At 48.3% G+C, this 27,354-nt stretch overlaps 1 protein-coding gene across 4 annotated transcripts in view; it reads left to right on the forward strand.

Moving 5' to 3' along the window:
* Positions 1–27,354, forward strand: part of LOC125945981 (uncharacterized) — a 526,632-nt gene that overhangs the window by 176,718 nt on the left and 322,560 nt on the right. The window contains exon 7 of one of the 4 annotated variants that reach the window (XM_049668441.1): positions 18,827–18,922. The exons of the other annotated variants lie outside the window; for them this stretch is intronic. Coding sequence (XP_049524398.1) covers positions 18,827–18,891 — 65 coding nt within the window. The 3' untranslated portion in view covers positions 18,892–18,922. The remainder of the gene's footprint in view (positions 1–18,826; positions 18,923–27,354) is intronic. 4 annotated transcript variants of the gene reach the window in all.

Raw genomic sequence — 27,354 nt, forward strand, 5'->3', positions numbered from 1 at the left:
AAATGTTAGAGCCGAAGGTTAGGTCATGGGCCCACTTCTCAATGGCGGCAATTTAGTGGGAAGTGGGATGACCAGCACTGCAGACGCGGGTGGCGCACATACCAAGAATGGCAGGAGCAACTCCCTCAGCGACGCGCAGGATGTGGGGGGGGGGGGGGGGGGGGGGGCAGGCGTGAGCATTTTATGAAGGCGATGAAGAAGATGTGCGCTCATTAGAGAGATGTAGAGCCAGTGTCAATGAGCACAGACATAGAAACGCCATCAAGATCAACGCCTAACACGCTTCCCCTAATCAGCAGCGTCAGAAGCGGATTTGTGGGGGACGTCAGCAATTCAGCGTCACCTCCGGGCGCTGCACAGCTCAGTTTTCGGATAGGCAAGACTACAAACATTAAGCACACAACCAGACGTGGATGGTTATATAGGACGGGAGGCAGACGAGCACGAACTTGCATTAATTTATTCAGAGCCGCAGAGCGGATTATAACGCATGTCGGGGCCCAACATCACGCAAGCACAGCTATCAAAACAGTCAGTGACGACACAGGTATTTTAATTCACGTCATCAGTACGCAAGTACTCATGGGCACATGCAGGGTTAAGGGGGACGACGGGCAACGAGGCTGTGGTGAGCGAGACGACGGGCGGCGGCCGGGAGGCGAGCGTGACTGGTGACCACGCGGCAAGCAACGGGGAGCGACTATTTATCTTTGTGGGAACATCACCGTTGAGGGAACACGACTGTGTTGAAGGTGTGAAGCAGTTACTCTCCGGACGGCGGTAAAGGGTAGACGTCGTTCGAGAGGGCGAGTTTGAATTGAATTATGGGGTTTTACGTGCCAAAACCAGTTCTGATTATGAGGCACGCCGTAGTGGGGGACTCCGGAAATTTGGACCACCTGGGGTTCTTTAACGTGCACCTAAATCTAAGTACGCGGGTGTTTTCGCATTTCGCCCCCATCGAAATGCGGCCGCCGTGGCCGGGATTCGATCCCGCGACCTCGTGCTCAGCAGCCCAACACCATAGCCACTGAGCAACCACGGCGGGTGAGAGGGCGAGTACCAGCGAATAGTGCAGTAACGGGCGACGTGGCCGATATGTTGGCACTTAAAGCGTATAGATAGTTTGCACATACGTCATGGCGGACGCCATCTTTAGGTACCAGCAGGTCGAGAAGCGTAGTAATCAAGAAACATGACAGCATGACAGCACGACCGGCGCGTCTTGCGTCGAACTTCAAAGCGATAACAGTGATAAACCTGTGAAAAACAGTCAACGTCAAAGCGATAGCAGCGATAAACCTGTTAAAGACAGTCGCCGTCAAAAAGTAAAACAGAGTGCGCGTGATAAGACGGTGCACTGACGTCATCGTAGCCGCCATCTTTAGGTACTAGAATGGTGGGAGCTGCCTCCGTGACGTCACATGAAAACTATCTATTGGTCGCTCTTCAGGGCTGTTCTACGCAGCAGGTTCGCGATATCACGTAGGGAATCGCTGCTCTCGGTAGGATGAGAGCAAACGCCACGAAGTATGTGCTGTGCTGGCGATAGTGCACATAGAGTGAATGCGCATGTTGGCAAGCTCATGACGGACAGTAATTTGGACATATGGAGTGGGAATGGAGTCTCAACTGGAGCAGGGATCATGGCCCCAAGTTCGCTGCATGCATTCCTAGTCAACTGATCTGGTGGAACTGACGGCTGTGCTGCCATGCGGTCTTCGCAAGAGGAATGCTGATGATGATGAATTTGGTGGTTTGTGGCGCAAGGGCCAAGTATCTCCAAAGAGCGCCAGGCCACAGTTAATGAGTTAACAATGCAGTAATGAATTATGTAGTTGGTTGTGACATGGCTGTAGAGGGGCCCAAAAACAGTGGCTGTAAAGTCCGCAAAATGCATATGTAATAAAATTATGGGAATGACCAATGAATGCACTCTGAAACAATATAATACATTGAGATGGGGGGATAAAATGAACTACAATATGCCCTTTGTGCTTTTTTAAGCACTACTGCATTTCCAAGGCCCTTGAAACGCAAGAGCATGGAAGCATGTGCGTTACAAAGCGATCTTATCGCAGCAGCAGCAGCCTCTTGAAAAAGGATGCGTTACGAATGTCTAGTGCCTATCACTTTCAATAGAGCACATTCATTTAAAAAAGTTGACAACTGATTTGCTATCGAAAAACAGCTCTGGTCCAAGCAACATTGCCGGATGGCGTGGAATATGCTCTCTGTAAGCTGAAGGGAAATTTCTTTCTACGTAGAAGTTCTGCTTCCTGGCATTCAAGGAAAACATGAAGGACGGTGAGCCTCTCACCACATCTGCCACAGGTTGGAGGCTCATCGCCAGTCAGCAAATAATTGTGGGTACCATACGTGTGTCCTATTTTGAGTCGATAGAATAGGACATCGATGTACCGTGTTTTCGTTGTGGGGGTACACATGCCTAACGGTGGTTTCAGTACGTATAACTTATTATTCGTTTCAGCCTCCCACAAACGTTGCCAATGGTTTTTTTTTTAGTTTCTTGCGTACAAAAGGTTTAATATTTTCAGCAGGGACAGTCAAGGGACAGCCATTTCGTGGGCAAGCATATTGCCTTCTATTTCCCTGTGCGCTGGAACCCAGCATACTATCACATGTTTATTCGATGAATAAATGGTGCACAATAATGAATAAAGCTCAATAAAAACAGGATTCTTGTGCTTTTTTAAAGACAGTAAAGCTTTTACAACACTTAAATAATCTGTGAATGTTATTGACTTTTGTAGTTGGGATTCCTTGATGTGTTTTACTGCAGACAGTACTGCATATGTTTCTGTTGTAAAAGTACTTCTCTGAGGGTGCAGAATGCCGGACTCGGAGAAGGAAGAACCCAAAGCTGCGTAACATACGCCGACATGTGACTTTGACGCATCCGTGTAAAATTGAGGGCAACAATACTTTGACTGAAGTTCTAAAAAGTACATGTGAATGTGTGTCTGTGGAGCATGTTTTGTGACCTCGATAAAAGATGTGTCACATTCTACCACCCGCCACTGCCACGGAGGTAGCAGCTTTGCTGGTGGCATTAGGTGATGTTCGAGCAATGGGACCCCCATTTCACTACTTAGCTTTCTGACCTTTCCTTTTACAGCTTTCGGTTCAGCGATGTCGAAGAGACTGTTGTATGGTTCGTGTCGTCTGCATCTGCGGTACAGTGCCTTATGTTCTTCTATTTCTTGGTTATTGAGGAATGATTGGGAATATTGCACAGAGCTAGACACACGTTCGAAGTATTCCCCAAGCACATCAGCTTGGTCTTCTAGGCTGTTCCCTTCGTCATTTATCAGGGGTAATGGATGGCTTTGTTGCCCCTCAAGACTTTGTATCCTGTCTCATACTTTTGCCTCCTGGGTATAGGAATGAATGCCTGAAAGGAACCTTTCACAGCTCACCCTCTTAGCTTGCCATCGCGTCCGCCTTTCCTGTGATTTAATGTGTTTGAAATCGATCAGGTTTTCAGCTGTTTCAGGTAAGGTTTACGGTAGATGGTATATTGTATATTGACGAAGTTTGTATTTGTGGGTTTCAGATGTGTCTAACAGACAGCAACTTTGGATTATATTTATGTAGGAGCTCTCTAATATCGTCGAGGTTATGAAGAAGTCCTCTTACATTCCACTGTAGTATTTGTGTATCCATATTGAAAGTGTTTAACAGAGGAAAGTTAAGTTAGCCCACAGTGCCCTTTTCGGGCCCCGTGATGCGGTGTTTGTCTTTCTTGGCGCGCTCCTGAAAGCTGCGCCGGTCCTTCGGCGTGTGAGACGCCGTTACACTTGGTAATGTATCCATTGCCTCCGCCGCGGCGCTGGATGCCCACTCGCGGTGTACGCTCGCTTGTGATGCGGGCTTCTGTGCAAGAGCAGAGGCCCTAGAAGTCCTAGATGCCGCAGGCCCGGAGGACTGCTGGCTGTTCTTGTTGGGTGATGAAACAGCACTAGCTGATCCCGCAGTGGGGGCGGGTGGCGCTACCGCCGGTCCACTCTGCATGGCCCTAACGGTCGCCGAGAACCGTTGTGGCATTGCCCCCTGCCGTGCCAATTCGGAGAATGTCGCTCCCTGTACAATATACAGGCGTTTGCGCGCTTACTTGAACGAAATGTTTTCTTTGAATTTTAGAGTGATGATTTCTTTTTCCTTTTTCCATGAAGGACAGGAGCGAGAATCAGCATTTCAGCATAGCGATAACACGTCTTCTATGTACGAAACATGAGATTCTGCAGACGTCTGCGCACGTGCCGCGAACATTTTTCTCGCGGAGATGTTCCAGCCTGCGGGCTTCCCAAACAAGTATCTTAGTTTGTCTTTGCAGTTGTCCCAGCTCCAGAGCTCAGCTTCGTGTTTATCTAATCATACACTCGCAGTGCCTCTGAGGTAGAATATAATTTTGTACATCTTCAGGCAGGTCCTATCGGTAAGCATTGACGCGTTGGTACTCCGCCAGCCAGTCTTCAACGTCCCGTTCACCGGGATCCCGCGCTTTGAGAACCAGGATCCCGGGGTTCAAGAATTACGACAATTGAGGTGGCGGGAGCTGTTGTAGGCTCCGTGTCCTCCGCCATTGTGCGGACAGACTTTCCAAACGACGGCCGCAGCGGGGTTCCGTGGCGACGCGTAACGTACGCAGCACCTCCGCCAACGTGTGACGAAGGCGAGATGTAGGCAAAGGATATATTTGCAGATCATTTAGAGAGGAAACGGCAGGGTAGGACAAGGTAGGGCAAGGGCATTAGGTAGGGCCGGGGACTTAAGCCGAAACGCCCCACGGGCGAGCATCTTCATCGTTGTCATCACTAGTCCTTGTCACTAGTCCGTTGTCGTCATCACTAGAATCTTGAGGTACCCGGTCTCGATGGACTCGGGCAGAACACTTGAGTCGAAAGTAAGTACTAGGTGTTTGGTCTGAATTTCTTTTCCATCTCGCCTCATCTTAATTCATTTGACACTGATGACGTTCTTATCACTCCAGCCCTCCAGGAGTTCAGCATCAGATAGCTCCAACAAATCAGCATCGGATGCGACGCCGCGGGTGGTATTCATGATATACGGTGCGGGGCTGCTGTTACTGGAACATCCCCAAAGGACACTAGATTGGGCAGTTTCTCATGTTGTTTCTGATCACGGATCACCACTGGCCATTTTCGATGCTTTGCAGCCCAGACCGAAAACTTTGGTTAGATTTCGAGACGAGGAAGGGTGAGATCATTACCACCGTCTTTTCAAGTTTATCAGACTAGATGACATGAAAGCGTGGAAAGTTATGTGCTCGCTTGCCAAAAAAATTAAATACGTCTTTGGTGCACCCTCGTTTCTCAGGGCGATCAGGAAGTTTAGGGAAAGCACTATCCATAAGTGTATCTAAATTTCGGTAGTCACGCCAGCCGCCCACCGTGGAGCCCAACAAGGGGACGCCACAGGTCTCATAAAAACGTCCTGCGGAGGCCAACTGTACGTTGCCGCTATAACCAAATATGTACAGCGAAGGTTGATTGTACCACACAAGGTTAACCCTTTGTGTCGGGAAGATCGGAAGTAAAAAGAAATGAAGAGAAGACAAGAAAGATTTAAAGTGGAAGAGAAAGACGAAGGTTGGAGGGGGAGAGAGAGAGACAGGAAAAGTCTACTACCGAATTCCCCCGGGCGGGTCAATTCGGGGCTGCCGTCTACGTGAAGCAGAGGCCAAAGTGGTGTGTTGCCTCCACCGAGGGGCCGTAAAGGTCCAAATACTCGGCATCGGCTCAACCCCCAGGATCCCCTTTTCCCCGGACACGGCTAAGCCACGTACAGTTAAACGCGGGAGGGGCCAACCCTCATGTGCTCGGGTCCGTAGTGTCGCAACACACCAAACGCCTGCTGACGCAGACGTCCCTGCGGGAGATGGCTTGAGTTAGTTTTGCCGTAAAGGCCGTACCTCTGTCGGTGATCAGGACTTCTGGGGTACCGTGACGCAGGAGCATGTTCTCAACGAAGAATCGGGCTACCTCGGCGGCACTGCCTTTGGGCAAGGCTTTTGTTTCGGCGTAGCGGGTGACGTAGTCCGTAGCGAGGTGACCTGAAGGATCCTTCAAGTTAGCTAGCCAACACAAGGCGTGGTGGTCGCTCGCAACTTTGAAGGGCCTGCCATAGATATGGTAAGGGCGAAACTTTGATGTACCCCAGATGATGGCGAAGCACTCCTTTTCTGTTGTGGAATAATTTGCTTCCACCTTCGATAGCGACCGGCTAGCGTAACTTGCAACCCTTTCTAGTCTGTCAGTCCTCTGCACAAGCACGGCGCCAAGTCCTACGCTGCTTGCGTCGGTGTGGACTTCGGTATCGGCGTTTTCGTCGAAATGCGCAAGTATTGGCGGTGATTCAGTTCTTCAAATGCTTCGACTTGTGGCATCTCCCACTTGAACTCGACGTCGGCCTTCGTAAGGTATGTCAGCGGCCCGGCGACCCGTGAAAAGTCCTTGCCGAAGCGCCTGTAATAGGTGCACAGTTCAAGAAATCTACACCCTGCCTTCTTTCCGGCGGGCGGAGCAAAGTAAGAGATGGCTGCCGTTTTCTGTGGGTCAGGGCACACTTTAGACTTGTTGATGACGTGGCCCAAGAACAAGAGCTCCTCGTATGCGAAGCGGCACTTTTCTGGCTTCAACGTGAGTCCGGGGTCCTACCCCGGACTCAACGTTGGCTTCAACGTGAGTCCTACCACACGCTGGTGGTTAATCACCAGTAAGCAAAAAATTGTGGGCGGCATATGTATGTCCTATTCTTAGACGACAGGCCAGGTCATCAGTTCGTCGTGTTTTCGTTACGGGGGGCCAGAAATCTAACTGGTTTTATCAAGTGAAGCTTATTATTTCTTTCCGCATCCCTCAAGCGTTGCCAGTGGCTTCGCAGTTTCTTTCGCAGGAAATGCTTCAAATTTGTTGCAGGAACAGCAGCTGTAGGGAGATGTAATGCCTGAGATGTAACTGATGTGGCCATTTGGTCTGCTCGAACATTACCCTCAATGCCTCTATGGCCTGGCACCCAGCATATAATCACATGCTGGTTAGATATATACGCTTTACACAGGATGGAATAGAGCTCATTAAGTACAAGGTTTTTGTGTTTACAGAGTGATTGCAATGCTTTCACAACACTTTGCGAGTCTGTAAATATGATAGTCTTTTTAAGTTTTGATTTTATTATATACTTTACAGCCGATATTAGGGCATATAGGCCTCAGCCGTGAAGATACTTGTCTCCGGGTGCAGTACACCGGATTCCGAAAACGATGGACCGATGGCTGCATAAGTTACCCTGGCATGTGACTTGGAAGCGTCTGTGTACACGAGTATATGATTGGAGTTCTAAGAAATGCATTCTAATGTGTGCCTCTGGCGCGTGTTTAGTGACCTCTACGAACGATGTGTCACACTCTATGAGCTGCCACTGCCACGGCGGCAACAGTTTCGCTGGAGCCATAGGACATTGTTCAAGCAGTGGAACACCCATTTCCTCACTAAGGTTCCTCACACGGAAAGCGAACGGCTTTCTCGCTGCAGGTCGATTATGGAAGAGTGTGGCAGCGGTCACGTCATTTATGGTTGAATAAGAAGGATGTTCAATGTTTGCTTGTATTTTCAGAAAATATGTAAAACTGCTGTATGACCGCTGCAGATGAAGTGACCACTGATTCGACTCTACGGAGAGGCTCTGGATTGGACTTGTCCTGAAAGCACCAGTCGCGAGACGGATACCCAAGTGGTGAACGGGGTCTAGTATTTTTAACGCACTTGGCATTGCAGAATTGTAAATTATTGACCCGTAATCAAGGCGTGAGAGGACAAGACTTTTATACAAGTTAAGCAAACACTTTCGATCACTACCCCAAGTGGTACGCGACAGAAGCTTTAAAAGGTTCATTGTCTTCAGGCATTTTGCCCTCAGATGCTTAAGATGAGGAATAAATGTGAGTTTAAAATCCAAAATGATTCCTAAAAACTTGTGCTCGCAGCTCACAGAGAGCGCATCTCCTTTGATTGTAATACTTGGGACTGGCGTTACGCCTCTCTTGTTAGTAAAGAGTACGCAAGTGGTCTTCGGGGCATTTACTTTGAAACCATTTTCGTCTGCCCATTCGGACAATTTGTTTATTCCAAGCTGCACTTGTCGTTCGCAGATGGCAATATTTCATGACTTGAAGGCTATTTGCTCATCGTCGACATAAATTGAATAAAACATTGTGCGTGGAATGACTTTGTGCAGGGAATTCATTTTTACAATAAATAGTGTGCAACTAAGCACGCCTCCCTGTGGCACACCGGTCTCTTGGGTGAATGACTTAGACAAAGCGTTGCCCACTCTTACGCGGAATATGCTAGGTCTATATATAGAATAGATAGGTAACTTTCGATTCTATTTAACATGTTGCCGCGGACATCCATCGCCGAGAGATCTCGGAGAATGCCGTAGCGCCATGTCGTGTCGTAAGCTTTTTCTAGGTCGAGAAACACTGAGAGGCAGAACTGCTTATGTATAAAAGCATCCCTAATATAAGACTCAATGCGAACAAGGTGGTCTGTTGTGGACTTACGTTCCCTGAAACCACATTGCAAGGGGTCTAGTAGTTTGTTATTTTCAAGGAAACAGATTAAGCGCCTGTTTTTTTATTTTTTCAAATAGTTTGCACAGGCAGCTTGTTAGGGCTATTGGCCTATAGCTGCTGGCTAGGGATGGGTCTTTGCCTTGTTTAAGCACGGGGACGACTATAGCTTCCTTCCACAAGGACGGGATATACCCATCCACCCACATGGCATTGAAAAGATACAGGAGTGTTTTCAGAGTTTCAGGATGTAGGTACTTAATCATTTCATATATGACACGATCACCGCCTGGCGCCGAGTTATTGCAGCAAGCGAGGGATGCCTTAAGTTCAGTGAAAGTAAATGGATAGTTGTAGGCCTCACTCGATGAATCTTTACGTTTAAGGGGCAGCCACTCTTCGCGTTCTTTGAACCTCACAAATGTTTTTGTGTAATGGGACGCTCTCGATACATGTTCGAAGTGTTCGCCCAGACAATCTGCCTGGTCTTCCAGGCTCTCACCTTGGGTACTGACTAAGGGGAGTGGGTGTACCTCCCGGCCTTTTAATTTATTTACTCTATTCCACACTTTTGTCTCATCAGTGTAAGAATTTATACCGGAGATGTACTTCTCCCAACTCTGCCTTTTAGCACGTCGACACGTTCTTCTACTCTGGGACTTTATTTGTTTGAAACTAATCAAGTTTTCGGCAGTTGGTGAGTCGCGAATTCGTACCCAAGCTTTGTTTTGATTTTTCCGGGCTTGTTTACATTCTTAATTCCACCACGGAATGCGACGTTTATTCGCAAGTCCGTTAGTTTGACGGATGCATTTCGTGGCAGCGTAAATTATAAAGGCTGTTATATAGGCCCCAGCGTCTTCTATATTAAAGGAGGAAATATCATCCGTGGTCAGATATGTAAGTTCCCTGAAAAGTTCCCAGTTACCCGTGTCAACCTTCCATCGGGGAATGTGTGGTGAGCATATATCGTGTTTTGTTAAGTTTGTTATAATTGGGAAAGTGGTCTCTCGCAAAGGGGTTCTTGAGAACGGACCACTCCCGGTACGGAATTATTGTACTCGACACGATACTTAAATCTATAGAGGAGTATGTATTATGCGCCACACTGTAGTACGTTGGCTCTTTCTTATTAAGTAAACATGCTCCTGAGGAAAAAAGAAAGTTTTCAATTAGGCGACCTCTCGCATCGCAACTCGAGTCTCCCCAAAAAGTGTTATGTGCGTTTAAATCTCCGACAACAATGTATGGAGCCGGAAGTTCATCTATATAGTTTTGAAATTCGGTTTTATTAAGTTGATAACTGGGAGGGATGTATATAGAACTGATAGTGATTAGCTTTTCAAAAAGCACCCCTTGGACAGCAACTGCCTCTAGGGGCGTACGAAATTTTATTTCCCTACAGGCAACACCTCTCTCGACAATGATAGCCACACCACCGGATGACACAACCATGTCCTCGCGGTCTTTGCGAAAAATAGCGTATTGTCTGAGGAAATTTGTATGTGTATGTTTGAGGTGTGTTTCTTGAACACACAGCACCCTGGGACTAAATTTGCGGAGGAGTTCTTTGACGTCGTCAAGATTTTGAAGGAGACCTCTGACGTTCCAATGAACTATTTGAGTGCCCATATTAAAAAGAGTTTTGTGCTGTGTGTTTACGAAAAGAGAGTTAGCTTACAGAACCATTTAGGGGCCCTGTAATGCGGCGTTTCTCTTTTTTGTAGCGGTCGAGAGATTCTCGCCGCTCCTTAGGCGCTGGCTGCGCCGTCTGGCTAGAAGATGTGTCCATCGGCTCTTGCGGCGCGCTGGACACTCGCTCTTGCGAGCGGTTTGTTCGCGGTGAAGGCCTCGTCTCGAGGGACGAGACCCTTGAGGCCACCAGCCCGGAGGTCGATGGCCCCTTCTTCTGAGATGGCGGAGCAGCACTAGCCGCAGCCGCTGAGGGGTGCGGATGGCGTCACCGCCGGCTCACTACGTGTGTGCCAGACAGCCGCCGAACGCCGTTGTGGCGCAGCCCCCTGACGCGTCACATCGGCAAAGCTGGTTTTTGGCAGGTAGGACACCTGCCATCGTGCCTCTTTGAACGAAATATTTTGTTTAACTTTAATCGTGACAATTACCTTTTATTTTTTCCAGGATGGGCAGGACCGCGAGTACGCGGCGTGCTCCCCTTCACAGTTTACACAATGTGGGGTCTTATTGCACGTATCAGACGTGTGTTCAGAAGCACTGCATTTGGCGCAAGTAGTTCAACCGCGACAGCTCTGTGAGCTCTGGCAATTAAAACATCGCAGGGGATTAGGAATATACGGCCTGACTCTGATTTTCACGTAGCCTGCCTCGATAGTCTCGGGCAGTACACTTGTGCCGAAGGTTAGAATGAGATGCTTGGTCAGAATTTCTTTTCCGTCACGCCTCATCTTAATTCCTTTGACATTGATGACATTTTGTCACTCCAGCCCTCTAATAGTTCTGTTTCACGTAGCTCCATCAAATCCTCATCCGAAACTACACTACGACTGGTGTTCATAGTGCGGTGCGGGGTCACAGTGATGGGAAAGTCTCCAATGGATACTAGGTTCTGTAGTTTCTCAAGTTGTTTCATATCTCGGAGTTCAAGAAGGAGGTCGCCACTAGCCAATTTCGTAGCTTTGTAGCCGGCTCCTATTGTCTCTGTCAGGCATTTTGAAACGAGGAAGGAAGAGATCGCTCTCACTGCCTTTTCAGATTTTACGCTGTGTATGACGTGGTAACGGGGAAAGTTTTCTTTGTAGTGCCCAAAAAATTGAAACACTTCTTCGGTGCGCCCCCTTTTCTGGGGGCGATCGGGTAACGCAGGGAAAGAGTAAGCCATAAAAATAATATTCATTCGGCAGGAACGCCAGCCACCCACCATGGAGCCCAACAAGGGGACGATGTAGGACCTGTAACACAAGTCCCACAAACGCCAGCTGTACGTTCCCGCTATAACCAAATACGTATAACCAAGAGTGGTTATAACACACAAGGTTAACCCTCGCCGCCAGGAATGTTGGAAGTAAATGGAAGAGAAAAGGAGACAGGAAAGTTTAAAAGTAAGGGAGAAAGACGAAGATTGGAGAGAAGAACAGGAAAAGGCGACTGCCGATTTCCCCCGGGTGGGTCAGCCCGGGGGTGCTGTCTACGCGAAGCAGAGGCCAAAGGAGTGTGTTGCCTCTGCCGAGGGGCCATGAAGGTCCAAACACCCGGCTTCGGCTCAACTCCCAGGATCCCCTTTTAGCTGGACAAGGCTAAGCCACGCATGGACACGCGGGAGGGTCTAACCCCCATGTGCTCGTGTCCGTGGTGTCGCAACACACCAAACGCCTGCTGACGCAGACGCCCCTGCAGGGAGGGAAAGAAAGAAAGCAACACTAAAGTCGCGGCTACGCCAACAACGTGATTCGACTCAGAGCATACGTGGCACGACTGCACAAAAGAATTGGAGGACGCTGAAGCTTCGCTTTTAAGAACGGGACCCGTTCGCATCGCATTTTTCTTTCAGTAGGCTTAACTGCTACACAGAACGTGGGAAAGCCACCTTACAAATACCTAGCTTACACCGATCCCCTTATAGTCGGCTTCCGATTTGAACAGAAATGCATTGCTGGAAAGATATTTTTCCAGGGGAAATATACGTTATTTGATATTGAAATGTGAAGGACCAAGGACATTTTATTACTATTTTATTAATTCTTTGCTATTGCCCTTTCAAGCACGTGTGTCTAAAACGCATTAGGCAGGACAAGTCGCAATTCGACCCGCCGAGGATGCGAGCTTCATTTGGATAAGATTTTCGCAAGTAGCCTACCCGAGCGCACCGCTATTGGTATAATAGAAATGCTGGCAAAAGGGGTTTGTGTTTGAGTTTCCTCGTAACAGAATTATGTTTTCTCGTACATTCAAATAACAGTCTGATGCCACCTTGTCTGTAGTTTGTGACGAAGTCGCACTTGATCATTTTCCTCATGGATTTCCCTGTGAGAAAATCAATTTTTGTTCACCAACACCTTGATCTGCATAGAGGGCCTGCGCGGTAGGAGTGGTTTGGGATTATTTTCTCCTGCACTAACACCTTGCGCCACGTAGAGGCCGGCGCGGTCGGCATGGTTAAGGATGACACCTACATCCACGCCGACGCCGGATTTTCTGCGACACGGGGCCCTTAACACTATCCCGTTAAAAACACCGATAACTGGAATACGCGACTGTCATTGCAACCCCCTAACCTCGCCAATCTCCAACACTCCGCTGAAAGCTCGCGTGTCAGTTTTACGGGCGCGCACATTGCAATACTGCCTGTAGAATTTCCGGCATTCCTCGTTTAGAAAAGAATACAAGAACCTTCATGCAGCCAAGCGTGTCGGCGTGGTCCCCGGGCTTAGAAGCCATATTTGCTTTCCGAACTCAGAAGGCCGATAATAAACGTCGCTCAAAGCTTTGGGTATTTTTCGGCTTGTCCGTTAGCCAGATGTTTAATATCTTAGGGCCGAAAACCGGGAGGCGCTACCTTCAAGACTCATCGCTGGTGGCCACCGACTGGACCAACAGATGAGAGCCACGGAGGGCTACGAATGAGCTGATTGTCAAGGATAGGCTGAAATCGAAGAGTACCACGCGACGGGCACAGAGTACCAAGATTATTGAAGAGTCATGTGCGCTACTTGAAAGCGACACGGCGACTGTGAGACAGCTTGACTGAAGTTACGAGAGACTCATGAATAATTACGAGGAGATGAAAACGATCAGTGACGAGCTCGAGAGAAAGATCAGTGACAAAGTGTTTAAGGTGGAGAACACAACAATGATTTAATATCAGAAGAACGAAACCCGCACATTGGCCAAGGTTCAAAGAAAACAAATTATACTTGCAAGCGATCAACACTTTCAGCGGCTACTGGCAACCAAAGCACAATGCGAAGTATTACACTGAGGTTTGCGAGACGCCGATGAGGGAGCGCTTTTGAATTTACAAAGCTAGGATGTTTGGTCAAGCAAGTAGCTAGCCAAATTATATGTGCTAAGGCTACATCGCAGCGCCAGGGAGTGCTCAAATAGCTCTACTCACAAGGCATCAGAGTTGTACAAACGCATGAATTTCACGTTGTGGGAGTGCACATCTTGGTACCGCTCTTCATAAAAAGGCCATCAGCAAATATGAAGAGCTATTGGCATGCACAACTTCAAGAACGCTTCATTAATAACTCGCGTCCAGCATGACATCCAAAGCGTTCTTAATGTCATTACGCGCGATTCTTTGCCCGACGCAACCTTACCCATGTCATCTATTCCAACAAAGCGAGAACGTTGAAGATCATGGAAGGTGCGAAATCCTGATAAAAAATTAACGTAGCTTGCACTGGAGGCGCAATGATAAGGAGACAGGGGAGCTGATGGGCACCTAGCTACTCCTGGCTTTTGGGCTAGGCTAAGCACTACCAAGTGATCCGCAGCATTTTCCCAAATTTATTGATTATTTGTCGATCAGCGATTAGCTATTGATTGGCTATCGCAAGGTATTGGCCACGTATTTGGGCTAGACTAAGTAAGCACTGCCAAGTGATCGCCAGCATTTCCCGGATTTTATTGATTATTGCTCAATTATCGATTAGCTATTGATTGGCTATCGATTGGCTATCGGTGACTGGTTAACTTAAGTAGTCCCAACCAAGCTTAGCTAGACTTAGCCAGGCCCAGCTTTGCTAGTTCGCCGGGGTATGTGCCTCGCAACGTTTTTATATAAATACGCATTTGGTGCCGCACCTAAACGTCGCCTCCTCTCCCTCCACCCCATCTCCCCACGGCCTTTCGCGCGATGGAAGAAGTCGCGTTTGCTCTCTATATATGGTGATTGTAAAGCAGGAAAGAGACGGTTCACTCTGCAGCCCTTCAGGGAGCACGGCGCAGAACGCGCGTTTGCTCTCCGACGAGCGTTCGCTCCCCGTGAAAGCGCGCGTTCCTCGCTCTCTTTCACTCGCACATACAACGACCGGAGCGCGGTGACGATTTCCTCGCCGTTGAAGTCAATCGGAACCTCACGGCGACGGCGACGGCATAAATCCGCTTTGGAGTGTCCATATAATTGCTATCGAGATAAAAAAGGTTATGCGTAGCTCTGCTATCGCAAACACAAGAGACCAGCGGAGCTGGGGAATGCATAGTAAACACGCACTTAGTAACTTTTGCTGGGCTTCTTCGCCTACGCGAACTCTCGGCTTCCCTCAATCTAAACTCGGGATTTATTCTTCTGCGACGCTTGGTTTCAACTTCCTTAGCTCTCGCTTCAGTCTTATGGAAGCGACGAGTGTCCAGTTCACCCTCTTCTTCAGGAGAAAGCATTCTCTTCGGTGTGCCCATCTCGACAGTAGACGAGGGGCCAGATTCACAAAGCTTTTAATTCGTAAGTTCGCTTTGTCATTGGCTTGCCGCCTTCGCTAATGATATGTCTGGCATCCGGGTTGTAAAAAATTATTTCTTACTAAAAATTATAGCGTAAGAAGTTTTAATTAAATTCGGGCACATATTCTGACGCCGCCTGCGCACACGTCGCCGCCCCGTGCGCTCTCACACAGCTGTACTCCTCTCCCTCTTAAGCTCAGCCTACTCCCTTACGTCATGAATTGCGTATAACTCCCCTCCTCGCCACACGTTGCACAGCTGTTGCTCCACTCGGTATCGCTCCGTCCTCCTCTCTCCTCTAAACCAAGCACATGGTCCGTGTTATCGTTCTCGTCTCCACTCTCCCTTGCCACACATTGTATAGCTGTTGCATCCCTTTTCGTCTGGGCATTTTGCATAGCTGATGCTCCACTTCGCTGGGCATTTCCCGATCCACGCCGGGCACGACAGGAGCTCAAGCTTAACAGCAGCGCTGTTAAAGGAATTGTATCATGCCTAACGCGCCGTGATGAGGCGGATGGTGAGAGCGTTCAAGCGTAGCTGCAGGTTGAAAACTTACTCTAACACGGGTGGATCGCTTTTTTCATCTTCCTAATTCTCACGAACTTGCTTAAGCGGCGAGCGTTGCAATGCCCACAGCATGGTCAACACATGTAAGTACACCATGGTCAAGAGATATTTAAACCTTGACTTTGTCACGGGCAAAGGCTCGACGACGTCTAGCACGACTCGTTGAAACGGCTTCGTAATAATGGGTACTATAGCCCTGAGTGCCTTTCATTTCTCGTTTGGTCTACCTATACGGTGGCAACCGTCCCAACTACGAGCAAACTGTTCCACATCATTAAAACAGTCAGGCCAGTAATATTCCCTTAGCAGTCCTGTCTTGTTAATGCCGAGATGACCCGACCAGCCTGCCAAATGGGAAAGCTCAAGAATGCTTTCGCGGTACTTTAGAGGATGAACCACGATTTGGTCAACGCTTATACCTTTACCTGCCGCGGTGGATCAGTGAGCTAAAGCGTTGCGCTTCTGAGCCCTAGATCGCGGGATCGAATCCCGGCCGCGGCGGCCGCATTTCGATGGAGGCGAAATGCAAAAGCGCCCGGGTGCTTGCTTTGTAGTGCACGTTAAACAACCACAGGTGCTCAAAATTATTCCGGAGCCCTCCACTAGGGCGTGACTCATAATCAGAGCTGGTTTTGACACGTACAACCCTCAAAAGAAGAACGAACGCTTATACCTTTCTTGCCGTGAACTGCACAGTACAATAGGTCACCTTTTATTGTAGAACGAGCCGCTGCCTGTTGCTTGCCTGAAAGCGCGTTTACGACATTTTCTAAAAGATGAATCTTGATCTCGTTCCTCGATGAACGTGCCCTTATCAACGATAGACAACGCCTGAAATCGCGGCTCGTAGAAAAATGCAATTGGTTTCAATTCCGCCTTCATCATCGACGAATTTCTCCGAGCCTATACTTGGACTACTGCTGTATCTGCACACCGTGCCGTAGTTCCGCAGTGGTGGAAGCGATATTTCATGCAAGGGGCTCCGGGTGAGCTTCAGTTTATTTTCCACCATTCACCTAGCAGCAACCGTTAGAGTTCATGTCGAGCGTGACCCCGACATCAGCAGCTCTTTTCAACAGTTTTTCAAGCAATCAATTAAATCATTGTTTCCAACTGTCGCCGGAAATAAAGATTTGTTTGTCCCCCACGCGATAAGCGGAAACAAACCACTTGAAAGTGATTTAGGGCCCACCTATATGGCAACGGTTCCACAGTCAAGTTTTGCAAGAATAAACTGGTTTAAATAGTGGAAAAAGTATACCTTATAATACCAAAACCAAAAAAGAAATAAGTGGTGCAAGTTCAGCAAATACAATAACTAATAGGAATACGAAAAGAGTAGCAGAAAAACTACAAATGCAATCAATATTTACCTGAATTCTAGAATGCTAAGTTGTCTAGTCAAAAACTGCAAAGAAACACGTGTACAAATGACTGAAATAACAATGAACTCAGTGTTAAAAGTTACGTGACTAAACATTCTAATCGTGATAGGACAGCATATTCTAAAATAGTTAGGCAAGATTTAGAAAAATTGCCGCAATTCTTTTTTGGTGAACATAGCAAAGTCGATGTCTCTCTTTCATGTTTAGTGAGCAAAGATGTAAATGCAAACCTCAATGGCAGCAGAAAATAGGCCATGAGCCGACAAGGAAGAAGCCACCTGTCGGCGCTGCGGGTATGTGAGTCACTGCGTTGTGAGGTTAAACTTTTAATAAACATTCTGAAATGTCCGTTTTTAAAGAAATAATTAAACGAAAATGAAACATATATTTCATACAAATTATTTTATGACGAGAGAACAATGTATCAGTACCGCCCGGGACGTTCTCAATATACCGAACTCTGTTTTGCAATAGATAATTTTATTTACATTGCGTACAGTTGTGGTGCCTCAGACTAATCGGAAATAATTTATATGGGTAGAAGAGAGCGCGTGGGAAATCTGGAGCTTAGCATGTTCTGCAAGGAAGTGTCTACATTATGATAAAACGCCAGCTGCAGGTGATAATGATTTTGCCAAAGATTGAGAATGACACGCCAATGTCATATCAGCCAAAGAAGTTACACCCACAGTTTGTCTGTCCGCTATATGAACGGCTATTTCCTTAAGCTGCAAGCATTTGTTTACCTTAACCTCCGTGCCTCAGGTTCTGAAAAAGACAGCTTTTCATTTTTTCGCATTTCATCGTAGGACGTTAGCAGTATACCAATGCAGCACATCTGAAAGTACGCTCTGAGTCGTGGCAACAATTTCAGTTGTATTTTGTCCCGAAACAAAAAGACTGTGTCATCCGCATACAGCAGAAGTCATCATTATTTAGCTTAACATTATCATTTATGTAGATATTGAAGAGGATTGGTCCCAAAATTCTTCGTTGAGGCATGCCAGGGGAAGTAGTTTAAAAAAAAGAAATACAATCAGCAAATGAAACACATTGTTTCCTCTACAACAAATATGAATAAAACAGCTAGTTATCTACGCCGTGTATATCACAAGCGCTTAGCTTCCCGAGTAATATGTGATGGTATAGGTTATCGAATGCTTTGCTGTAATCAATGAAAACACCAAGCGTAAGCTTTTTTTTCTTACATGTTTTTATTAACAATTATTATTGAGCTAACAGGGCAGTCTTTGTAAACATTCCATGTTGAAAACCATGCTGATAGTCTCAAGGTAAATTGTGTTTCATGAGGAAATTATTTACACGGAAGAACATATTTCAAATCTTCGTCCACTCCTACCACCAAATCTATTCTGAGGAGACGCTTGGCACGCTTTCCGAATGGCGATGATTTCGATATAGACTCACGCCGACCTAGAGAAGTGGGCCCATATTCAATAAAACATGCGTACGGTGAAGTACTTCATCAGACCAAGAAACATTGAATGCTTATAGCGAACAAAATTTCAGCGATGGTCACCAGCCAGTGTGTGATTAGTTTTTTGTACGAAATCAAACCTATGCCAGTTTGGATAGAAATGTCTAGAACCTGCATGAAGTGTCTGTATTTTTGTTGTAATACGTGATAACTGTACCGTAAGAACTAGGACAACAATGCTTAAAGCGATCAAACGAGTGAGTCGGTGGATGCAACTGTGTTGCAAAATGCGCACTTGCATGTATCTAATTTTTGTAACTATTTACCTATTAACAATGTCCCATGCGAAGGTGTCCTTCCACCAGGTAATGATCTTATGTGTGTCTTTATTTGCAGATGCGAAGACAACAGAATTCAATATAACTTGTAACTATCTAATTTTAGAGACGCAGCCTACTTGACTTGTTATGGGTATACTTACAGGAGAAATCTGTAAGTAACGGTAGCATCTAGCATAGTAACACATCTATATGGAGATATCTCTTCACATTTCCATGTATTTTACCACCAAGCATAAAAAATCATTATAATCTAATTTTCTAAGTACTAGTTACGTATTAACATTACCCATGCATTTCCTGTTAGGCTTCTCTTCAACTGCATGTTAAGCTTCTGATGCAGGTCCTTCATTTCATGTTATAATGGTTTACAAGTAAATGTCCACAGCCTAGTTTTCCCCAAGTAATGGACTGTATTCACCAGTTGGAATATTTTACGCCTGTCACACTGCTGAAACCACTGTTGAACAGAGATGAGTTAGCCTTGTATACTTCGGCTTGATATACCGCGCGTAGCTAAGCCTTGCATGGGCACGCGCGCTAGTGCTTCTGTGGTCTTCCGGTGTACCTGCTGTACTTTGAAAAGGAAGAATGTCTATCATAGCAAGGCAGGCACGCTGCGTCTTGCTATGAGGTCAACTGCGACGACTTCGCAGGCCATGATGGGTCTATATTGACTAAGCATCTGGAGTGCGCTTTCCTGCTCTGGCACTTTGCGCAAAGTGCACACGCCCTTGTGACGACTGGAACAACCGTAGATGTGGCGGCCCAGTACAGGTGTAACTTCGTTCTCGTCTTCAATTTGTTTTCAACTTTGCTAGCCAAATGATCAAAAAAAGAATTAGTCACGTTGATCTAGGAGCCTGGATGTTTCGGCTAGAGAAAGGCATATAGGTAGAAACTCTGGCAGGGAAGCTCATAACTCAATAACCATTATGTAAACTTGCGCGGGGCCCCAAACAGAAAACTAGTATCAGGACAAATGCCTGCAAGGTGATACTTTAATGAAGTTAAATCAAACCGTGGGATACAGTTGAGGCGAGCAACTTCAGAATCGAAATATCATCATACGTATTAAGCTTCGCGCAGGTCCACGGCCCGGGCAAGCTCTGGGAACAAGCAGCCGGCTGCTCCTCTGGATAACATGAATTGGCTTTTCGGCATTCATTCTACTGAAAACGCACATTGCGTCTAAATTCCTTGTGTTGTTGCCGGTAGCAATGATAAGGGACAGAGGAACTTTAAGGTTAATAAAAAAAACTATGGGGGCAGCTAAGCAATTCTTATGAAACAGCAGCATTACTTGTCACTGAGTTTTCACTAAGTTTAGTCTTGCAGTGAAAGGTTACTGTGTTTAATGGTGCTGCGTGGTGCTTCCGATTGTAACGCCGCTGCGTACGAGGTCACCACAACGCAATACGACAAACAGACCATATTGCAATCTCTCAGCTGAGTTTTGTTTCCGAAATTCTCATGAAAGCGGTGTTTCCCGCACGTTACGTTCAGTATTTTTTCACGGTGACATGAGTTTAAGTTGCTGCCGAAAATTTGTACACTGGTACGAAAGGAAGCACAAGCGTGCTTGGTTGTTGTGTGTCTGACTCACCACGGACCGCACATGCCCCAATGTTTTCGCAACGGTATCTAGTAAACGATGACGAAGTTTACTGCGCATGCAGCACACATTGTAGATATGCACCACATCCAGTTGGGTCAACAACAACAACCATCCTAGAATGGCCGCCAGGAAATCACTAGAGGTGACTGGCACTCTGGTTGGCTTTCTCCTAGATTCCTGTGCTCGGTCTTCCCGCGGTTGCACTACCTAATGCCGTTGTCCCCATCAATGTCGCCAGCAATAGCATACATTGTCCACTGACTGCACACCGAGGGGAGGTAATTCAGCCAGCAGCGTATTTTCTCTCATCATATGAAGCCGTTCGGATAAAATGGTGAAGTCTCAAACACAGGGGCGCGGGCTGCTCTCGATAGGCGTCAGCAAATGAAAGAACTTGTGGAAATCATCATATAATCCAATACGATAGTTTCTACACAGCTGTAGTCAGTGCCGATAATCCCTTGAAAGCCTGGCAGCAAACAATACTGCGTCGAACAAATCTATAGGTTGATCGTGACATTCGTAGAGGAAACCAGGGGCGTTGAAGTCGTCACCTAACCCTAGAATGGCGGCGGTAAGAACGGCGCCACAGCACAAGTCAGAGAAAGAAGATAGATAGGACAACGACGCGCGAATGCTCGGTTTACACGTGTGCCAGACTGCGCGTAACATCTCAATACTTCTCAACTACGCAGCTACTATTTCCCTTAGATGTAGTTTCATGTCAGTGAGGTGTCCGCGGGCCTCCAGCGGAGTTGACAATTGAAGAAGCCCAGTTGTTTTGTGTCACCATAGTCTGGCCTAGAGCACTGCATGGGCCGATTTTTTCAGCCCGGAACCGGCCCGGCCGGGGCCATTTTTACGTTGGGCTGCCCGGCCGAGCCTGATCAAAAGTTTCATGTTGAGACCCGAGCTCGGCCCTGGCCGGAAAATAATCTACGTTGCCCGCCCGGTCCGCCACCCCTTTACCTTAGGCCGGAGCCCGGCCCGAGCCCGGCTCGAAGCCAGCCCGAACCCGGCCCGAGCCCGAAAAAGATCACAGAGCGGCATTAAAAAAATAAAATAAAGAAGAGAATGAAAGGAATTTATTCTTAAGACATATATAACATGTCATACAATCATTGCATTCTACCGGTGGTAACATATGGGGCAGAAACTTGGAGGTTAACGAAGAAGCTCGAGAACAAGTTAAGAACCGCACAACGAGCGATGGAACGAAAAATGTTAGGCCACAGGAAGAGAGCGGTGTCGATCGGAGAACAAACGGCGATAGCCGATATTCTATTTGACATTAGAGAGTTTTAGCTTGTCCGGTAATCGGGTAAACGCGAGCGGACCGGGCGTTGGGGCGTTTTGCCGGAACCGTAAACGTGAGCGGCCTGTATGGTGCTACCACCTGGTTGCGCAGAAATCAAACAGACAAAAAACAGCTAATATTGCAGTAACTATGTGTATTCCACTTCTCTGCTGGTGTAAATTTTCGGCGGCAACACGATTACATCACTGTCGAACATTTATACCAGCAGCGAAGTAGAATACACTTGGTTACTGCAATATTAGCTGTTTTTTGTCGGTTGGATTTCTGCGCCACCAGGTGGTAGCACTATACAGGCCGCTCACGTTTACGGTTCCGGCAAAACGCTCCAACGCCCGGTCCGCTCGCGTTTACCCGATTACCGGACAAGCTAAAACTCTCTATAAAGCGGAAGAAATGGAGCTGGGCAGGCCATGTAATGCGTAGGATGGATAACCGGTGGGCCATTAGAGTCACAGATTGGATACCAAGAGAAGGGAACCGCCGTCGAGGACGGCAGAAGAGTAGGTGGAATGATGAAGTTAGGAAGTTTTCAGGCGCTAGTTGGAATCAGCTAGAGCAAGACAGGGGTAATTGGAGATCCCAGGGAGAGGCCTTCGTCCAGCAGAGGACATAAAAATCAAATCATCTCACCATACGGGCAACCACGGTGGGATGCGAAAGCATCGCGGGGGGTGCGCATCGAGTTTCCGTTTCGTTTCACTTGGCAACAACCCCCAATGAAAGTTAGAGTGAGAGAATGTATTGAGAAGAGAGGAGACGTTTGTACGGGGTTGTTGCGTCTTTATTTAGAGATCGTACGTGATTCCTAGCGTCGGTGCGCGCTGTATCTTGAAGACGATCCCGAAGTTCGGGGTCCGCTTGCCGACGCAGACGTTTACGTTCGGCATCCCGAGCTTTCCTCTGCTCCGCGGCGGTGGCACTGCCGCTGCAACTAGCGCCGACGTTGACGTTGTTGGTAGCGTTTCGCACATCTTTGCACAGAGAGATAAATGACGGAAGCACAGCGAACGCGCGTTTTATACTGCGCCACGACACTTGCGCCGCTTACCGGCGTACCCTTAGAGAGAGAGGGAGAGAATGAGAGAGAGAGTTATATGCAATGATTTGCTGCGCCGCACCTGTAGCGGAGAGGGGAGAAGAGCGCACACCTGCGTAGGAGAGGAGAATGAGGGAGAGTTGCGCATGCGCAGTATTGGTGCGGAAGCCGCAGCACGGAGACTGCCCCGAGCATAAGATGCTCTCGCATGTAATATAGGCTGATGATGATGATGATGACATGTCATGAAATTATGAACACTATTCGAGCAGTCTGAACGCAAATACCAGCACGCGAAGTTTACGAATGACCCAGCCCAGCAGCATCGCCAGAAGAAGAAGAAGTAGTTTATTGATGTGAAAAAGTAGAGAGGTCGACCGGAATATGGAGCATCTGGCCTGCTACTCTACGTAAGGGAAGGGGAGGAGGGGGAAGAAAGAGGGTCACAATGGGGGATGATAATGGGAGGAATTAGGTGAAAGGACACATTGCACAGATGATTATCACAAGCGTGAGTCCAGGCCCGTGTCGCCTAAGAAGCGTGAAAAAGCACGCATTGCCTCTGTTGTCTGACAACTCTGTGGCCCTACGCCTAGCAAGAGGTCCTCCGACAGTGGTCTATTATATAAATGCCTCAAGGTGGCTGCCAGTGTGAGTCTTTCGCGTGCATACTTAGGGCACACCACGAGCACATGGTCTATAGTCTCTATAACACCACACACTGAACATTCCGGGAAGTCTGTCCGTCCAATGATGTGCAAATATTTGCGCGTGAAAGCGACGCCTAGTCGCAGTCTGTGTATCAAGCGTGTATGAGGGCGTGGAATTCCACGCAGAACAGGAAATTGCATATCGGGATCCAGCCTTTTAAGGCGAACGTGACGAGCGTCTGGCTGGGCCCAGTATGTTTTCGTCGCTCTCCTCATTAATTTCGACAGGAGGCATGTGATGTCTGGTCTAGAGAACGGCACTACAGTTCGCAGGCAATTGCTGAGGGCGCGCTTTGCTTCAGCATCGGCCATCTCATTACCATTGAGCCCACAGTGTCCTGTGATCTATTGGAACGCTATGCGGTGGTGTTTTTCTTGAGCGCATGAAAGTAGCTCGGCGATCTGCAGTGCCAGAACCTGAAGCATCGCCAGAAGTTTCCAACGGCGCGACCTGGATTCGGCCCAATCCACTTCTATCGCAGCGCCGCCACAGTATTTTTCCACGTCGGGCGCCTCACTGCAAATCATGCGCCGCACCAGTCACTCGTCCCACTCAACCGTATTCTAGTACACTATAGCCGAAACGCAGCCAAGACCGGCTGTGAGCGCAGCGCATGGATGGAGTAAATGGAGAAAGAAAGCTTCTCGTTCTTCCATGGTGCAGCGTAATGCGCTGCTGCTAGGGGGCCGGTTGAGAACATGCGTGCAATCATGGATGGACGCAGTGCCACATTTGAGCCGCATTACGAATTATCTTATCTCAGCAGTCATCGTTTTACCAATTCGCCTTTCAAGAATCAGCAAGTCGCAAACGCGCTCGCACGGCGCTGAAAGCATTAAACACATTCATTTAGGTAAAGAATACAATGGCATCCTTTCGTTTGAGGCGACTTCGGTCTTTCCGGACGTTTACATTCTGTTGAAACAGCGCAATATACCACGGAAAAAGAAAAAGGAAGTACACAGGAGTAGCACTGCTAGCTTCCAGCTGCGCCGGGGCAACGGGTTTTTCAGAGTCGAGACACGGGAGGAGAACTCGGTGCACGTTACATGCACACCACCAGAAAGTCCGAGCCCGGCTCAAGCCCGCGTCAGAATACCCGAGCGCGGCTCAGGCCCGGGTCAAAAAGCACATGCCGTGCCTGAGCCCGGCCCGAGCCTACCGTGCCTGCCTACCGTGGGTCTACCGTGGACTGCCCTACCGTGGGCCGGGCCGGGATCTGGCTTTCGGTTAAGCCCGAGCCTATGCAGTGCTCTAGTCTCGCCACCTTCCTTTTTCTTACCAGTTCTCTACTCTCGCTACCACATGCACTTGTCTACCTCATTTTTTCTTAAACAACCGCGCTGATTACGCCAGCTAGTCCTTGGTGCGTCGAAGGCAGTACACAAGAATGGGTTTAGCACGAGGCGGAATCACACCACCGCTTCTTCTTACAAGACAGCCACTGGGTCCTATACCAAGAACATATCATAGCCTATACCAAGTGTTCACTTTTGTTCAACAACGCCGCCCTCATTGAAGGCTGCCTCAGGGAATGTCGCCGTGTGGATCAAGCACAAGCCGCCGACTCTTTCAGCACAACACGCGCTTTCGAAACACGTCGCCGACATCTTATTGAGACGGCCTCTCACAATGGCTCTGTCGTTGCAGCAACCTAACCGACACTGATTGCTGTGCGCTCAACGTTGTATATCCGACGTTTACTGTATCTAGTCACCTGACTGTCCTCCAGCAACGATCTGCTTGATTCGCTCGGTTGTTTGCTAAGAACTTTCGTGTTCAGTCAGTATTCATTCTACGCAGCGCTGAACCCGCTATTCTCCTTTGGCCCATTCATGCATTTTTCTCGTTTTTACAATCCATTTGTCTGGGGCGCCTTCGACTCAAGTTGAAGTGTTCCAATTGGCAATGCCTGAGTCACACCGCTTACAACTGCCACGGACAGGGGACCTCCCCCATGCGGAATACTTTCAGTCGCTTTCTCCTCTCTCTCAAGCCTTCTAGTCCTCATGTCCTAGTCCGATTAACATTGTTACACGTAACAATATACTGCTGCTGGTCGGTGGTTAACTCTGCAATGCCCAGTGTATCTTATACGCCACGCTGAGTTGCATGGCTTCAAATGCTGACTGAAATGCACGAAACATAATGCAAAGCTCGTAGTTGCGCTCTAAAAAAATACTACGAGTGAAGTTTTCGCTTTGGATAGTTTTACAAGACCGCCGCCTCTTTTAACACAACGCGCACCTTCGAAACACGTCTTCGACACCTACTTCACACGGCCTCTCACAACGGCACTGTCATCGCAGCAACCTCACCCCCACTGATCACCGTGAGCTCAAGGCTGAATATCAAGGGTTTACTGATAATTTGAGGTCACCTTCACGACATTAGAAGGCGTTGTTCAGGAGCTCACTCGGCACACGTCGTGCCTCTTGGAGGATAATAGTGCAAGTGACGGTGCTCGGGAGCAGACCCACGTGAGTTGCACCATATACAGGGTGTCCCAACTATCATGCGCCAAGATTTTAAGATAAGCAAATGACACGTAGCTGGACAGAACCAAAGTAGTGCTGTTTGCCGTCGTTTGGAGATACTTAGACTATTTTTTTGCATTCCGCCTAATTGACAATTAGTCTTAATACATAAATGAAATTCTGAAGTATTATAACTAGACGAAAAATATCACGAGGAAATACAAAGCGAATTGCCGCTCGAGTAACTCTGCGTCCATTCGCGGAGTCTGGGAGCGAGGTGGTGATGGATCGAAGGGTCCGTAAGGCGCACTTGGATCGGGCGGCACATAGGACGCTCGTCGATCGTCATCGAACGCCTGCGATCGGCGGCGGCAGAACCTTGCGACGTGACCAGGATACCTGCATGCAAAGCATATAGGCCGATTGTCCGGCGTACGCCACGGGTTAGCGATGGCAGTGCTGGCCCAGGGAGCGGGAGGAGGAGGGCGGTGCACAGGCTGCTGGAAACGTGGTACGGGCGCACTGCGAGGGGCCATTGCAGCAACCGCAGCATAAGTTAACGGTGTAGCCACGGCATCCGGCTGGTGAACCGCTGGCAGCGCTTTCGTGACCTCTTCATGGATCACATTACGGAGAGGATACGGCAAAGTGCTGGCAGACTCCGGAGTGATGGACACCAGAGACAGCTGGCGTGCGACTTCTTCGCGGACGAAATCTTTGATTTGGGCTATCAGGGAGGCTTGTTCGGGGCCGGTGGTCAGGCTGCAGAGTGACGCCGCATTAGGTGTGGGATGTCGCCTTGTCAGAGCTCGCTGCTTTCGCAATTCATCATAGCTCTGGCACAAGCTGATAACGTCACCAACAGTGCGCGGGTCCTTGGCCAGAAGCATCTGGAACGCGTCATCATCGATCCCCTTCATGACGTGCTTAATCCTTTCCGCTTCCGTCATGGCAGCGTTCACGCGCCTGCACAAATCGAGGACGTCTTCTATATAGCTGGTGAACGTCTCACCCGTGTCCTGTGCGCGTGTACGCAAACGCTGCTCGGCTCGGAGTATCCTGACGGCGGGTCGGTCAAATACTTCGGTAATCGACGTCTTGAACGAAGAGCACGTTCGGATATCCCTCTCATGATTCCTGAACCAGAGACTGGCGACGCCCGCAAGATAGAAGGATACGTAAGCCAGCTTGTCCGAGTCATTCCATTTGTTGTGGACGCTCACCCGTTCATAAGATGACAGCCACTCTTCAACGTCGTTGTCGTTGGTTCCACTGAAGATGGGAGGTTCCCGCTGGCGAACGGTGCCAGCGCAAGGGACGGGTGGCGATGGAAGAGTCTGCTGGTCGGCGTCCGGCATGGCAGAGGGTAGCGTCCGCGAACGAAGTTCCAGGATGGTAGAGTGGAACGTTACCCAGCACCTCCACC

Source organism: Dermacentor silvarum, chromosome 5 (genome assembly GCF_013339745.2).
Source record: "Dermacentor silvarum isolate Dsil-2018 chromosome 5, BIME_Dsil_1.4, whole genome shotgun sequence".
NCBI classification, from domain to species: domain Eukaryota; kingdom Metazoa; phylum Arthropoda; class Arachnida; order Ixodida; family Ixodidae; genus Dermacentor; species Dermacentor silvarum.